This window comes from Cyanistes caeruleus, chromosome 7, assembly GCF_971803275.1.
Source record: "Cyanistes caeruleus chromosome 7, bCyaCae1.hap1.1, whole genome shotgun sequence".
Classification (NCBI taxonomy): Eukaryota; Metazoa; Chordata; class Aves; order Passeriformes; family Paridae; genus Cyanistes; species Cyanistes caeruleus.
Window position 1 is genome coordinate 32,094,392 of NC_141707.1, and position 14,712 is coordinate 32,109,103.

Here is a 14,712-nt window from a genome sequence, read left to right on the forward strand (position 1 = left end):
CGATACTTGGAGTGGCACAAAGAAGTAGCTGAGCTGGGAACAGACCCAAATCTCCTTCATTTCCATGCAGTATCCTAGCCACAAAGCTGCTCTCACAAGCACTGCTAGTTAGGGGCTTTCTAATCCACTGCAGGCTACATTCCAGCTGATATCCCCAGCTATACATTTGGTCTACTCTGGATACATCCTACAAAGGCGCGCCTTGGGTTTGTGAAGAAAACTAAAAAGTTATAAATGTAGTTTTGTCACATTTCCTGAAATTTTACAGCTCCACGCAAATAAACTTAACCCCAAGTTCCAAAGCACAATATTCTCTCCACATCAAAAATTGAAAGATAAAATTTGACAGTCCAGCTCAGGCAGGTAATGAATCCTAAAACCCACTTAAAACCTACGCAGGACTAATTTGATACATTGGATTCCTTATACCACCTGCAGACACCCAGTGCTTTCCAAACTCATTGAGAATTAGTCATCCTTAGAGCTATGTGCCTTCTTTGGTGAGTAAGTCAGTTTACTGAATGACACTTGAAACATCCCTGCTTATTCTGGGAGAAATAAGGTTTCTCCTGAGCCGAAACCAAATTCAGCACAATCTGTAAAGCACGAAACTAGGCACTGCTCGTGATAATAGCACTGTAGATGTGGCATGCAAGGAAAAATGTGACTTTATACATAATCTGACAGTCTGTAGGCGATGGAGAGAGAGGGTATTTATAGAGAGCTGATAGCATCTGTCCCCCTACCTGACAGGGGTCAGTACCTAAGTGAGATGAGAGCTTTTCTGGAGATAAGCAGGAGGCAGCCCAGACCCTGAATACCACCCACAGGAGCCCCCAATTTCCCATCTGGATGGGTAGACACATGTGGATAGTACTCCTGGTGCCTCCCAAAACCTTTCTCAAGTTCCTCTACGAAGTTTCCACCACTCGTCTTCCAGTCAGTCCACACAGCTACAACGTGTTTACGCTTTCCCACCCACCATTCCCATCCCAAGCCTTCACCCACTGAAGCAGCTGCGCGCAGCACGATGAGCTGAGCGAGGTAAAAAAGGGGAATTGTGGGGAGAGTGTTACGCTTAGCCGAACGGGCTCTGGGTGATGTCGGGATGCTCGGCACCCACAGCCGCGATGCTGGGGGGAGTGTGCGGGGTCCCGCTCCACCGGAGACCCGCACGATGGGGACCCCGCGCACTGTCCCCGCACCGCCACCGCTGCCGGCCCGCAATGCCGTGCCTGCCTCGCTCCCATCCCCATGCGGGGCACTCACCCGGGCTGCCGCCGTGTCCCGCGGCGGGAGGCGAGGAAGGGCGGCCCAGACGGTTTCGGGACGGAGGAGGAGGAGGCGGAGGAGGAGGAAGACGCCGTGGGGAGGCGAGGGGCAGCGAGCCGGCCGGTGGGACCGGGACCAGCCCCAAGCCCAGCAGCAGCAGCAGGGTGCAGGCTGCCGGCATGGCGCTGGGGGTGGATGGAAGGGGAGGCGGGGGGGGCAGGGGGGTGGTTGTTCACATACCCGGAGCGGGGCAATGAATAACCACGTAAATAGCGATTTTTAATTAATTCCCCGTGCCCCCCCCCACCTCGGGGCGGCGCCTTAAAAGTGCGGGGTGCCCATAGCGGAGAGGGCGAGGGGGGGGCCCGGCCAGCAGCGGCAGCAGCCTGCGGCCAAGTGCCGGCGCCCGAAAGTAAAAGGGCAGGCGGCGGAGGCTCCTCCTCGAGCCTGACATCACCCAGCCGCGGCTCGGCTCGGCTCGGCATGGCCCGACTCCCCACGGCCCCCCCGGCCCGGCCCGGCCCGGCCCGGCCCCCAGCGGCCGCCCCCTCCCGCCCCTCGCAGCCCTCGGGCCGCCCGCTCCCTCACCCGGCTGCCTGCGGCATCACCGGCAGCGGTGCTAGGAGGAATAATAATAACAACAATAATAATAACAACAATAATACTAATTACGCTTCTTTTTACTTTTAGTTTATTTTTCCTGCTGCGTCTCCCGGGCGAGCCCCGTGCCCGCAGCGGCGGCGGAGCTGCCCCGGTTCCGCGGGGAAATGCGGGCACGGCCACCCCCCTCCCGCACGGCACAGCCCCCAGCTTAATTCCCGTCCAAATCAAGTCCTTGACAATTAACTTCAGCCCTTTTCTTGGTTAGAAAGCTGGCTGCCTTTTAAACGCCAGCAGCAGCGTTTGAGGCTGCAAGTTCTTGCAGTGGTGGATTTCCCAGGCCGGGCTGTACGGGAGGTAAAGGATTTCCCTTCATTGTTCTGAAATTGCCCTTCATAATTTCATGCTTCTAGCTGTGGGAGAGAGCACACGGCAGAGCAGTGGGTTGGGCTTTGCCGGAGCTGCCCGCACCCCGATGCGCCGGGTTTGGGTCCCCCTGAGCTCTCCCTCTCCAGGGAACACAAACCCCTCCTGGAGAGCCTCTCCCCTCCAGTCGCCCCCGGGCCCTATGCGTTCCCTTCGAGCAGCTTCACAATCAGCTTTAATTTCCACAAGCCAAGCAGAACCCGACCTTCCAAAGGGGAGGGTGACTGCTGACAACTCACCACGTCCAGCCGGCTGCAGCTTCCAACACACCCGGGCTCTGCTCCACGGCCCCACTGCCTGTTCCTCTCTGCACCGAAAGCAGAAGCCGGTGGCTGATGTACAAACCCTCCTGGCAGCCTCTTTCCACCCAAGAGGTGGCACTGATGAGCCCACACCAGCCCGTCAATGGCCTCGGCTTTACCCGGACAGAACTCGCTCTCCACTGCTCCTGGGCTTTTCTCTCCACCTGCGAATGTTTTTTTTCCTGCACCTTCCCACAGCACTTCACCGTGAAGCACACTCAGAAATCCTCATTCTGGTACTTGAATAATCATAGATGAAAGCCCTGGGAAAGGCCACCTCTGAGGCAACCCTCTGTCAATCAATCTACTCCCTATAGCTTTTGCCATCTTCTTTTTTCAAATTTACCTAAACCCAAGGAACAAGTCAAGCCATGTCAGTTTGGGACATGAAGGACAGACCAATTGCGATTATGCCTTAGCCATGCAAGTAAGAGCCCCAGTCCTGGCAAATGGAGTGACCTGAGTGACCCAGAAGCCATGGCAGTCACCACCAAGGTGCCTGATCTACCGAGGACATGTTTAGGCTCCTTCATTCTATGTCCAGCTATTTACACATTCTGTATGGAATAGTTGTGCAAAAAACAGCTTCTGTCTTGATAAGACAGAGAGACCAATACACAACTAAAACTCAGGGGAGGAGCTGTGAAGTATTTTGATGCTTTGGGACATGGCACAGGTAGTGCCATGCAGCAGCTCAAACACTTAGGGATATCTTTATGTATGAAATGCGAGACTCCATGCTACCACTTCCTAAGACAGTAAGTAATGTCTACAATAAATACGGTTCTTTAGAAAGTTTTGTTAGTCCCTGGAAAGAAAGCCTTGCCAACCTGCAAATCTGACACTTTCAGCTGTGCAATACAGGGAAGGCAGCAGGGGCACAGAAACCTCTCTGAGGCCAAGGATGCAACCTCAGGGCTGCAGGGGGCAAATTTGCCCCAGCATGGAATGGATGTTCTCCTGTCTAGTTGCTCACAAGCCTGAGGGCCCTAATACCAAAACTAGATCTCATATCCTTTTCTCTGCCTTTTCCAAGAGATTTCCCTAACATCTAAACCGCACAGCAGCTCCACACTCCTACTGCATCCTTCCAAGCTGTAAATCCAACAAGCAGGAAGAATAGTATCAAATGCTTTTCCAAAAAGATCTCAATAAATTCTTCCTACTGTTTCACTCAACAGGCCCATCGAGAGCCATAGCAGACACAGGCAAATGCAAAACAAACACTTCTGCAAGAACAACCCATGTCATATCGAATGGCTCCGTCTCACCATTCCCCTGTGGTGCCCCCACAGCACAGCCCACCATGCAGTGCCACTAGCTGGGAAAACAGGGAAGGCTGAATTGACTCCTTCTCAGTGGGGAGGGAAGGGGGTAGCTGATGTCCTCCCAAAAACTGCCATTAAACCTGCCTGACCTGCTGCATTTCTGAACCAAACAGGGCACTTGTGACCGTGACAGGCGTGACCACGAGGACCGTGTGCCCGAGTGCAGAGCCAGCAGCAGGAAATGCTGGCCAAAGGGTCCCCTGCTGCCCTTGGATGAGCCACATCCTGGCAGGGCTTAATATAGGTGGGACAGGAGTGCCACTGCAGCCTCTGAAGCCCATGGCAGTGGTGAGGCTGCTGCCTTCACCAGCCCCAGCAAAGGCCCCACAGGTGTGAACCCCTGGCCTAAACCAGTACCCACCATCAGAAAATAACCTCTCTGCTCTCTCCACCATGGTTCCATGAGCAGCACATTATTTACAAGCACCTAGAAAGGAAAGGAAAAGGAAACACCGATATTCAGGCAGTTTCAGACTTCCCAAATGCATTCTCTTCCCCCACAGGTGTCTGATTTGTCAAGGTTTAGTGCCTGTAAATTTAAAACTACTGTGTTTTCCTGCCAACTTATTTTTTATTCCTACCTTCAGGGTTTTCCTAAGGAATATCGCTGCATTGAAGGAGTCAATTTATCTCTGATGTTTTTGAGCACCAGTTGCAACAGCCACACGAAAACAACAGAGAAAAAAAACCCCTCAGTTTGTTGGTTTTATTAAGAAAATGCTGTTTACAGACGGTAGTGTGGAAGGGATACCAAGCCTGCCACCCATGTGATGAGTCTGACACCCTCCTTGGGGGCTGGGAAAGAATTTTCAGTGCTGGGAGAAGGAAGTGCAGCAGGATGAAGGTGGCTGTGTGGAGCACGAGCACTCAGTGAAGGCTGCCAGCACTTGGCTTTTCCCCATGTGGGGCTGGAGTTGTTTATCCCCATAGCACAACCATGTGCTCCACTGCCATATCCTGCTGATGCTGGTTCCAGAGCAGCTCCAGGCCAAGGGCTGCTCCCCTCCCTCCCCCTCCTTGGAAGCACCAACTAATAGGAGATTTAAATGCATGAAATCATGTCTGAGGAGCCAGATGGGCCAGGCAAAGCCTGATGTCGAGTAATGCCACAGCATCCTTCTGGAAGAGGCTGTGACCTCAAACGCCTCTCCAAATTATGTACAAAGCACATTTAGGACTTCAATCTGATGGCAAGCAGCACATTCCACACACAGCAAAGGAGTTAAAAACAAACAAACAAACAACCTCATCAACACAGGAAGCCTCTAACAAAGCTAAATATAAAACATGATTGATATTGATTAATTGAAACCTGCCCATCACCTTGTTTTGAGGGAGGAAAATCACAGTGTGTTTTTATTTCACCTTGATTTCCATTTTCCAGATTGAGGGGCTAGAGACATGTGACAAAATTTCCTGAGTTCTACATTGTTTTGGTCTGAAATCACTAAAAACCACAAGAGTCTGTGCTCTGTAGCACTTTGTGAGGATTACAGTGACCAGTCCCTTCTCTCAGGTTCCATGGGAGCCTTTCATGGCACAGCCAATGTCATGAAACTCCTGCAGCTCCCTTGAAACTCATCCCAGATATGTCAAAAACTTGGACCAGGCTCATAAACCTCAGACAAGTTTTAAGCTGATGATGAATTAAGGTACAAAGTGAGTATTTTCTCCTCCTGGAATTTGTTATTAAAAACCCTGAGTTTCCAAAGTGGACAAATAGTTCCTAACTGAGTAATTAATTACCTTTGCATCTCCTCTTGATGCCGCAAGCCATCCATTAATGGATACCAATCATCCAAAAGGCACTTAATAAGTGACCATTTTTCTTGACATCTTGGGGGTGGTGGTATTTTATTGATTTATTTTAACAAGAACTGCTAGCCTCATACCTCCACTGGAAGCAGCTTATTCCAGAGATTTGACATTTGGAGGTCAGGATGGATATGGGTCTTGTGACCTCTCGTCATCCCTCACAGAAAAATGCACAACTTGAAATGATGTCGCATTTTGAATCCTGTCACTGGAAAAAAAAATCCCTTGTTTTCTGGGGGGGAAAAAAATACATCAGCTATCCAAATCTAGCTAGGAAGAAGCACTTCTAAATTTCTTATTTATTTCTTTTAGGATATTTTTCAGCCAGCTCTGGTTTGGAGCATACCCAGACATCCTGGAGCTGAGCTAAGTGGTTCAGAACAGTGCCCTTAAATCTGGAAAGAAGCCCCCAGTGACATCTAGAAGGGACAGTTGGATCCAATAAAGTTACAGGTGTGCTCCTCTATCACTAAGTTTCTGGGAGTACCCACAGCTCTGTTTGTTCTTGCACAAGGAGGGCAAATCCCAGGTATTGGGGGATATGAGCATGAAAATCATGTGAAAAAAGCCATGAAGAGCAGAAGAGAGAGAGGAAAGGAGCCTCTCCTGTGCCGTACTGGCTTTAAAGTGATTTATTTTTAGCCTGCAATTTGCTGCTAGAGCCTCTCATCCGTAGCTTTTAAGGCTGTTACTGCTGAGGTCTCACCTTGTCTTAGGTTTAAGGGATGCTGCGCCAAATCTGGGTTGCAGCAAGACACCACTGCAGAACATAACAAGTGCATTATATTCCACTTCCATACAGAGATAACAAATTTATAGGTTGTCTATAAAATCTCCTCTCTTTTATCCCTGTACTTACCTTCTCTAAAATTCACCAGACAAGGGCAATAATTCAAATAACCTCCATTTCCCACTTAACCTAAATGTTAATCCTAGGCTGGCTCCTGTGCTTCAGCAAATCTCTTTTGACCTTGCAGGTGTAGGTATGATGATGTTTAAGAAACTCTGCCTGTTGGAATCTAAATCGGAGGTACATGGGTGAGAGCAAACCACCTCACAAGGTACAGAGAGCCCCCTGTGCCTTAATTCAGCCATGCACATAAGCATCATTTCATATTCTGTCACCCTTCTTTGCTGCTTCAACGCTGTGGTCACAAACATCTGCTGTGAAGAAGTGGCCATGGCAGGTGTGTGGTGTTTGGCCACCAGACACAGCAATAACCATGCAAGGAAACTCACAGCTGATCAAGAGAAACCAAGAGGAGAGAAAAAAAGGACAAGTTTGAGCTAAGATATGGATTTAACGAGTTAGATTCTCCCTGTGCAGATTCCTAATGGGACACAGATCCAGGTGGATGACAATTTATACCAACTGGGAAGCTGCCTCTTAATGCCAATATCACAACAAAACCTCGCTTTTCTTCTGCCTGTTCTTAGTCCTGACTATTTGTGCTGGAAGTTTTTTGAGGCAGAAAATTCCAGGTTCTGGACCCACTTAGTGCTAAGGGATCATAAATGCAGCATGAGCTTCCAGGCAGTACTGCAAGGCAAGTAATAAAATATTTATCCTCAACTGCCTTCTCTACTTGTATTCTCTGCAAAGGAAACCATCAAAAGTAGAGCCAGCAATTTACAACTGGAGTCTTCAAAAGACCATGTGCCATGTCCACATCTCTCTCAAAAACAAATGCTTTCACACCTTGACCCATAGCAGAATATTTTCATTTCTTGCATAATAATAACAACAAAAATAATGATGATGATGATGATTATAATAATAATGAAAATAATAATGAAAATAATAATAATGAAAATAATAATAATAATAATAATAATAATAATAATAATAATAACTCATTTCAAACTAAAAGGAAAATTAAATTATAGATTATAAAAAAGCTCACATAGCTTAAAAAAACCAGTAAGGCCTTTCCATAATTACGGTAGCCAAGTTGCAACCTTGATATACAACAAGGCATCTGATGCTCAGAGCAGGGTCCCAAACCCACCTTCAGAGAACCTGATGCTTCATGAAAGCCCCAGCATGTGGAGGCACAGCTTGGCTCTCAGGGGAGGGAAGCAGCACATTACCACTCACAGGAGCAATCCCCACCCACATTTCTTCCCTTCAGCCACTAAATGTGAAGATGATAAATTCCTGCCCACCTAATTTCACCCATTTTTTTTAGAGTGCTACTAAAGCCACAACCATTTTTGACATGACACCATGATCTTTAGCTGTACAACTGCTTGTTTTCTGTCTTTCCTGCGGGAAAAGTTTCCTTGATGTGCCAAGCCCTGCATTCCTGTAGTGTCTGTACCCATGGGGTCTCCAATGCTCCCCAGACTGCAGAGTCCTGGTGCTAAAACAAGGCTTCCTGCCACTCAGCATTAACTACACCAGAGCTAATGCTGCAGGGATGGTCAGCACATCCCTTTCCAAGCATTGCCCAGGAAGGCTGTTGTACTCTTAGCTTGTAATGGAGCAAGGAAATCAGCTTTGTGCAATGCATTTCTCCCTGCAGCTACAAGGGAAGGACCAGGTGCCTGTGCTTACCAAGTGATGGAAGGAGCTGCTTCCTGCTGTGGTGGTGGAGGTGTCAGTGAAGAAGGTGGTAGAGTTTCACCAGCAGCAGCACGTGGAGCCCAAAGACCAGAGACCTCTGGAGCAGTGTGCTCTGCAGAGGATTTCCTCCACTGCCAGGTCTCAAGTGCAGCAGTAGCCATCCAGTGCTGATGCTAGACCAAGGGAGACCAAGGGCCCATCACATCCCAGTTTTGGGGACAAGCAGGGGCCACGGTGTTGAAGAGGCAATCACTCTCCACCAAAGCATCTGGCTTCAACCAGTGCAACTCCTCAGCAAGTGAGATACACAGCCAAGGACCTTCCCCACCCTCCCTCTCTCGATCTCCTAATTCATGTCTTATTTTAAGATGGAAAGTAAATTGTTTAGTAGCCAACAAAGGAGCTGCCTAGGAATTTCTGCCTATTAGCCTCTTCATGCCATGCTCAGCAGTTTTCTTTTCAAGCTACAGAGAAATGCAGGGCTGAGCAATCCTTGACTCAGGAGGAAAGGGACCATGCATGTGACCCAACTTTGTGAAATACAAGATTTTACAGTAATGGCATGATGGTTGGGTATGAAACTGTAACACAGCACCAAGCAGCTTGCCAGCAATGGGGCAGCACCAAGGAATGTTTGAAGTTTGCACAACAGGGGTATTTGCCATGGTTAAGGATGCTACAAGCACAGGGAGGGCTCTCAGGAGCCACTGGCCCCAGGGAACCTGGGGAAGCTTCAACAGGGACCCAAAATCCACACAGCAGATTCAGATTCTTTGGAAACCAGCAGCAAGAGCCAGGAAGGAAGGAATCCTGGAAAGGTGTGTCCAACACTGAATGACTGATTTGAGGTGGCTTTGAGCTGGTCACACAAACACAACTTCCCTCTTGCCTCTATTGAGATAATTAAGGTTAAAAGCACTTAGTCAAAGACCTGCAACCTTGAAAAATGAATACTCTTTCTGCAGTGCGCCAAGGTGGCTCTTTTCTTCAGGTCAGCAGAAAGCCTCCTGTGCCTTCCTCTGTGGGAAAACTGAAAGAGCCAAACTGCAGCTGGCCAGACCATGGGATGGGACCCACCCCACCCAGTAACACCAGGGCACTTAGAACTGGCAAGTGGAATGGTGCTCAGAGGCATTGAGCATGCACACAGAAAGGATGGAAAGGAGTTCCTGGTGTCTCAGGCTTTTATTGCACAGAAGGAGAAATAAATAATCTAAAGGCTGAAATTATCAGAGATTAAACAAAGTGAAAGGTAGTGATTTCCCCCTCCTCATAATATCAGAACGGATGTGTGGTGCTGGGGCTAAACTTATTTTGCTAAAGCAATTCTGAACCATCTGTTCCTTCAGCCAGGAAATGCTCTAAGTGTGCCCAGCTACTTTGTCAGGTCTCAGTTCTCACATCAGAAAGGATGTGGGATATAACTATGAACAGCTTCTAAGACATAATTTCACAGTTTTACAGAAGAGGTCATTATCCCGCATTACTGCATTTAAATGTGCGATTTCAGTTGCGAATATACTTCATAATCTTCTCATACTTGCCACTGATTCTGCCCTATTGTCTAATGTCTTAAAATACTTTCTAAGACCTTGGCAATTGAAATGCTGAGGTAGAAAATTACTGTATTAGAAGCAGGGAAATTCATGCCTGGAGGAGAAGTGAATTGACCTGGAAGGTCGCATCCATCCGTGGCACAGCTGGGATTGGGGCACCAGCTCCTGCTGTCAGCGTCACTGCTCCCAGGCAGAGTGTCCCCAGTCACCCAGAGGACATCTGAAATGGGGTGTTTCGAGCTTTTAGAGCAGCAGCAGTTTTTAGACCTCAATAGGGCTTATAATTGAATTCTTTAAAAAGATTATACTGTCTTCAGTAACTCATCACTTCCCTGGACTGGCCCTTTCATTTCCATTTTTTCCTCTCAGTTTGGGTAAGGTTTGAAGCCCATCAATGTTGTAGTTGGCATAAACAAACAAGCCTCAAATACATAAATAGCTATTCACATCCTTTGTGCGTATATTCAAGTATTTCAAAAGGCACCCATGGCAGCCATTAGCACTTCTAAATGCTTTTTGAAGTAATGGATTGATTTTGTGTGTGTGTGTGTGTCCTTCACTGGAACTGGCTCCCAAATTCCTCTCTGCTGACGAGGGAGGACTGGTGGTAGCGGTCCCGTGAGGCGAAGTCGGCGTTCTCCTCGGTGAGCTGCCTGGTCTCCATGCCGACTGTGGCAAAGGACGGTGTCACCACGATCTGCTCCTTGGGAGCTGGCCTTCTCCTGCAAACAGAGAAGCAGAGGTGCCTGCATCACCCCTTGTTTGTTACCCATTACCAGCCGTGCTCTTGGCTGTGCAGACAAGGCAGGGTGATTCCAGAGGAGGCTCAATCCTTCTCGCTGCCCTTTGGAGGCACAGAGCTGACCTGAAAGCATTTATCTTAGAAGGCACACAAAAAACGTACTCCCTTTCCCCAAATAAGCACTGCAAATATATGTTTTCATAACAAATGGGTTTCCTCTTTGGATATTGGCTATGTCAACACCTTCCACGCTGAGCAAGAGAAGAAGGAATAGAAAAACCATTTCTAATGAAAAATATCCCATTTATGGTTTTCTAAGCAATAAAAAAAATACAATCATTTTTGCAACTTTTAAATAAAACAGGAGATTTTCCTACAATCTCTTCATCCCAGAAGCTGATTTTAAGAAAACTTTGTTGGCATTTTTAAATCAAAACTGTAAGACAAATATAGCACTAAGACCTCATCAAGCATCTAAGAGCCTTAGAGGTGTCAAGAACCCTGGGCTGCCTCCAACTCCCTTGCAGTCTAATGGGATTTATTCTTTTTTCCAATTCATTAAAATATCTTGACTGGATTTCAGGAAAACAGGTCTTAGAAAAAAACTCTAAATTACTTCAATGCAATTTCTTGCAGCACAACATAGATGGCCTTCAAGATTACCCACCCAGCTACCAAGCAGAGCCCAAGGTGTTTGTGGCAGTAAGAGCAGGAGCCCTGGCACTAGGATAAGATGGCCAAGCTGACTGGCTGAACCACAGATTGCACTCTTTGAGGGGAAAAAATCAGGGTAAGTTTCTACCTTGGGCATTCACCAGATCTCCCCTCAGCCTTCCCTGGCAGGGTCTTTGCTTAGTGATTGCACTGACCAAAGAACCCTGTTCCCAGTCTCAACTCCTCACCCTTGGCTTGGGCTCATGTCACCAGATTTTGTGCAAGGGGACAGGGAACAATCCCATGCTCTGAATGAGGTAAGCAGAAAACATACATGGTGGTGCTACCCACTCCCCCTGCCCCTTGGGCTGCACTATGATCTGAGAAATGCTTGTTAGGCCCTTGAGAAACAGCACCTAGGCTCAACTCCTCTTGAGCTTATCAGAAACACTGTCTGCTCCAGGGAACTAATGCTAACAGCTCCTGGTTTTCAATTAATATCCTTGGAAACTTATTTTTCTTGCATGAGTAACAGCCCAAGTGGAACAACAATTTTGTCATAGAACATTCAAAGAAAGTTACTGACAAAAAGTGTGGCCAAGATGGAAAATGACTATGACCAAAGACAACTCTCTTGCTACACTGTAAGCAGCAGGCCACAGTGAGACCCTTTGAGCTTTCCTGGCCCACAGTGGGCTGAGACCAGCACCTCCCTCTGAGTGGGGTCTCTCAGAGCAGTGAACTCTCAAGTTTGCTGTACTTGGAGGACCATCACTAAACACCAGTGACAGAACCTGGACTGATTCCCCCCCTCTCCTCAAGGTTCAACCCTTTACCTGTTGAGAAGATGCAAAGGCATCATCATCCCACAAGAATCTTTTGTTAAATGGTATAAATTAAATGCAGTTATGGCTAAGACCTATAATGGGGACTTCAGAGAGATCCCTCACCCCTGGCTTCTCTCCCCAACCACCTCTGCTACCAAAAGCATGTGGCCATGTTATAGGAACTGTGGACAGAGACAGGACTGGCAAGACAGACCAATGTGCTTAATTTCCTGGACTTTCATTTATTTTGAAGGAGACAGCAAATTGGCACATATAATGCATGGCAGCTCATGTTGCACAGTCCTTGCTATGGCATTCACCCACCCCAACAAAAAACAAACCCTACAGCCTCAGAAACTTAGAGCCCACTGCTCAGAGGCAGGGGTGCTCATAAACTGCTATGGGAAACCCAACATGATGGAATTAATAATTAATAGCATCAAATAAGTTCAACAAAATTAGTTAATAACCAACCAGAAAAATCCCTCAAGGTCTTTTGGGAATCAAAACCCCAGACAATGCTACTGCAGTCCTATGCAAACTCAATACTGAATGGTTCCTTTACCAAAGACCTTGTTTATCATATTTGCCCTGAAGTTATTACAGCTTCCCTGCCCCAGATTTCCTCTGTGAAACCTGAACACAGCTGCCATGTGTGCCTGTTCCAGCACTACCAGAAGAATTTGCTTTCGGTGAATGATGGGTGGAAGAGAAGGAGTCTCCAATTTCTCATTTTCAGATTTCCCTGTTCAACCTGAGCCATAAATTTTGAGCACAGACCTTTAAGATAAAGCTGCAGGCACCAAGATATGGTTATCAGCTGACATTCCTACACACAAAGCAGAGGAGACTCCTGCTTCCCCACATCCACAGCCAGCCATATGCCAGGTTAATGAGAGCAAACAGCTCTTTTTACCATTCAGCAAGAATAACCCTGAGTATGCAAGAAGGGGCAGAAAGACTGCTTAAGGTAATAAGCAAGTCAATTCTTCCAGCCTTCTCTATGCTCATTAGTGGGTCACGGGAGCAACGAGCAGTGTGCTGGTCATTGCCAAGTGACTGGTACCAACCTGCATGAAGTGATCAAAACCGACTTAATCCAGCCAAAGAAACTGAAATTTGCTGCTGCTCCTATGGAGAAAAGGCACAAGAAGTCAGTATGCTGCTAATTCTCTCATAATAGCATTACACCACTGAATTTTTGCATAAAATCTCAAACCAGCACGCTTGTTATTAGCCTGCAGTACCCAAAGATTTTGTGATAGTGAGAACATTCCTGCAGTCTTTCTACATGCTGTGGCTTTTAAACTACTGTCCAGATATGAACCCAAATTTCCCATGGAGAACAAACAGCTTGTTAAACCCCATTAAAGCATGAGCAAAGCACAGACACCCACAACAGTACCTTTCACTCCCTGGACTGCAAAAAAAACCACTCCCACCACAGGGATGGGGAGACAGGAGGAGCCATTCAGCCAACCTCAGCCAGGGTGGCTGTGGTCTCACCTTTCATTCCCTCTTGTCTGACCCCATGGAGAGCTGGCTTAGCTTATTACACCAGCACTGGTTTCTTTTCTGATTTCTCAGGAGAGTTAGTTTCCTGCACTGGGTCCTTGCAGGGGCAAGGAAGTGCCAGAGCTGGAAGCAAAAGCAGCAGCAGAAGTTTATGGTGAGGGACAGGGAGAACCAAGCCCTGTCAGCACCTGCTGGATTTAGCTTGGGCTGCTGGAGAAGAAGAGAGAGAAGGCACATGTCAACAACGGGACATTTCTCCTCCCAAGGTCTGGCCCCTAATCCAGAGCATCTCTCAGGCCAGTGTCTCCCAACCTTTCTAGACAGAAGGGCTATCTGGTCCTTTGAAGAACAAAGTCACCTTGTGACTGCAAAATGACATTCCCTCACAGAAAACTAAAAATCAGGCTGAATTTTGAGCATTCACTTCTAACATTTTCAATGGCATGCATTGTTTTACTGTATGCATGAGAATGCATGTGCAAAAGAAACCAAGAAAACAATGTCTAATCATGCTGCTGTTTCTCAGATCAGCTTCCAAAACCCTCTGCACACTGACAGAGAAATTCTTATCAAAGTCATTTTCGGTAAATATTTCAAAAGCAGATTACAGAGATATAATACAGTGAGTACACAAAGGCAAAAAAGACTCCAACACCTGAAAACATTTTTTATGTTTTGTTTAATATATAGGGGCCATAAACAACTTTGTTAAAATTTATAAATATTTCAAAACATACAAATTAACAACTACTATCCACATTCTCAGCTCTTTTCAACTATCCCCAACAGATACATAGAAAGGAAGTCGCTCAGGAGTAGAAAAAGAACAACTGAGCAATGTTTGAAAGGTGGTGATTCATTTTTGGTTTCTCATCATTGGCATTTCTGAAATCTAGCACGTACTTACCTACTGTCTAATAATCTTACACCTAAATAAACCCAGGTAGCTATTTCTGCAAATATATTGTAAATGAACTCAGGCTCTTGATTTTTCTCATCCTGGACAAAAAACTGCACATCCAGGCATGCACTCAGCTATGCACCTCACACACCTGCAGATTGATGGATGGATGGATGGATGGATGGATGGATGGATGGATGGATGGATG

At 47.0% G+C, this 14,712-nt stretch overlaps 2 protein-coding genes and 1 long non-coding RNA gene across 14 annotated transcripts in view; 1 reads left to right on the forward strand and 2 right to left on the reverse strand.

The window, feature by feature from the left end:
- HEG1 (heart development protein with EGF like domains 1) overlaps nt 1–3,154 on the reverse strand; it is a 53,523-nt gene extending 50,369 nt beyond the window's left edge. For 5 of the 6 annotated variants that reach the window (XM_086897909.1, XM_086897907.1, XM_086897908.1 and 2 more), the window contains exon 1: nt 1,270–1,731. In XM_086897909.1, the coding sequence (XP_086754035.1) occupies nt 1,270–1,453 (184 nt within the window). In that variant the 5' untranslated portion in view covers nt 1,454–1,731. Of the gene's footprint in view, nt 1–1,269; nt 1,732–2,537 lie in introns of those variants that run through there. The other variant, XM_086897910.1, reaches the window with a different exon arrangement.
- Nucleotides 743–5,070, forward strand: LOC147652280 (uncharacterized). The gene is made up of 2 exons (XR_015289282.1): nt 743–1,044; nt 1,963–5,070. It is a non-coding gene; the product is annotated as an uncharacterized LOC147652280 (long non-coding RNA).
- A 4,405-nt stretch (nt 5,071–9,475) lies between these two features.
- Nucleotides 9,476–14,712, reverse strand: part of SLC12A8 (solute carrier family 12 member 8) — a 50,660-nt gene continuing 45,423 nt past the window's right edge. For all 7 annotated transcript variants that reach the window (XM_086896635.1, XM_086896636.1, XM_086896637.1 and 4 more), the window contains exons 13-14: nt 13,159–13,219; nt 9,476–10,587 (exon numbers count right to left, since the gene is read on the reverse strand). In XM_086896635.1, coding sequence (XP_086752761.1) covers nt 10,422–10,587; nt 13,159–13,219 — 227 coding nt within the window. In that variant the 3' untranslated portion in view covers nt 9,476–10,421. The remainder of the gene's footprint in view (nt 10,588–13,158; nt 13,220–14,712) is intronic.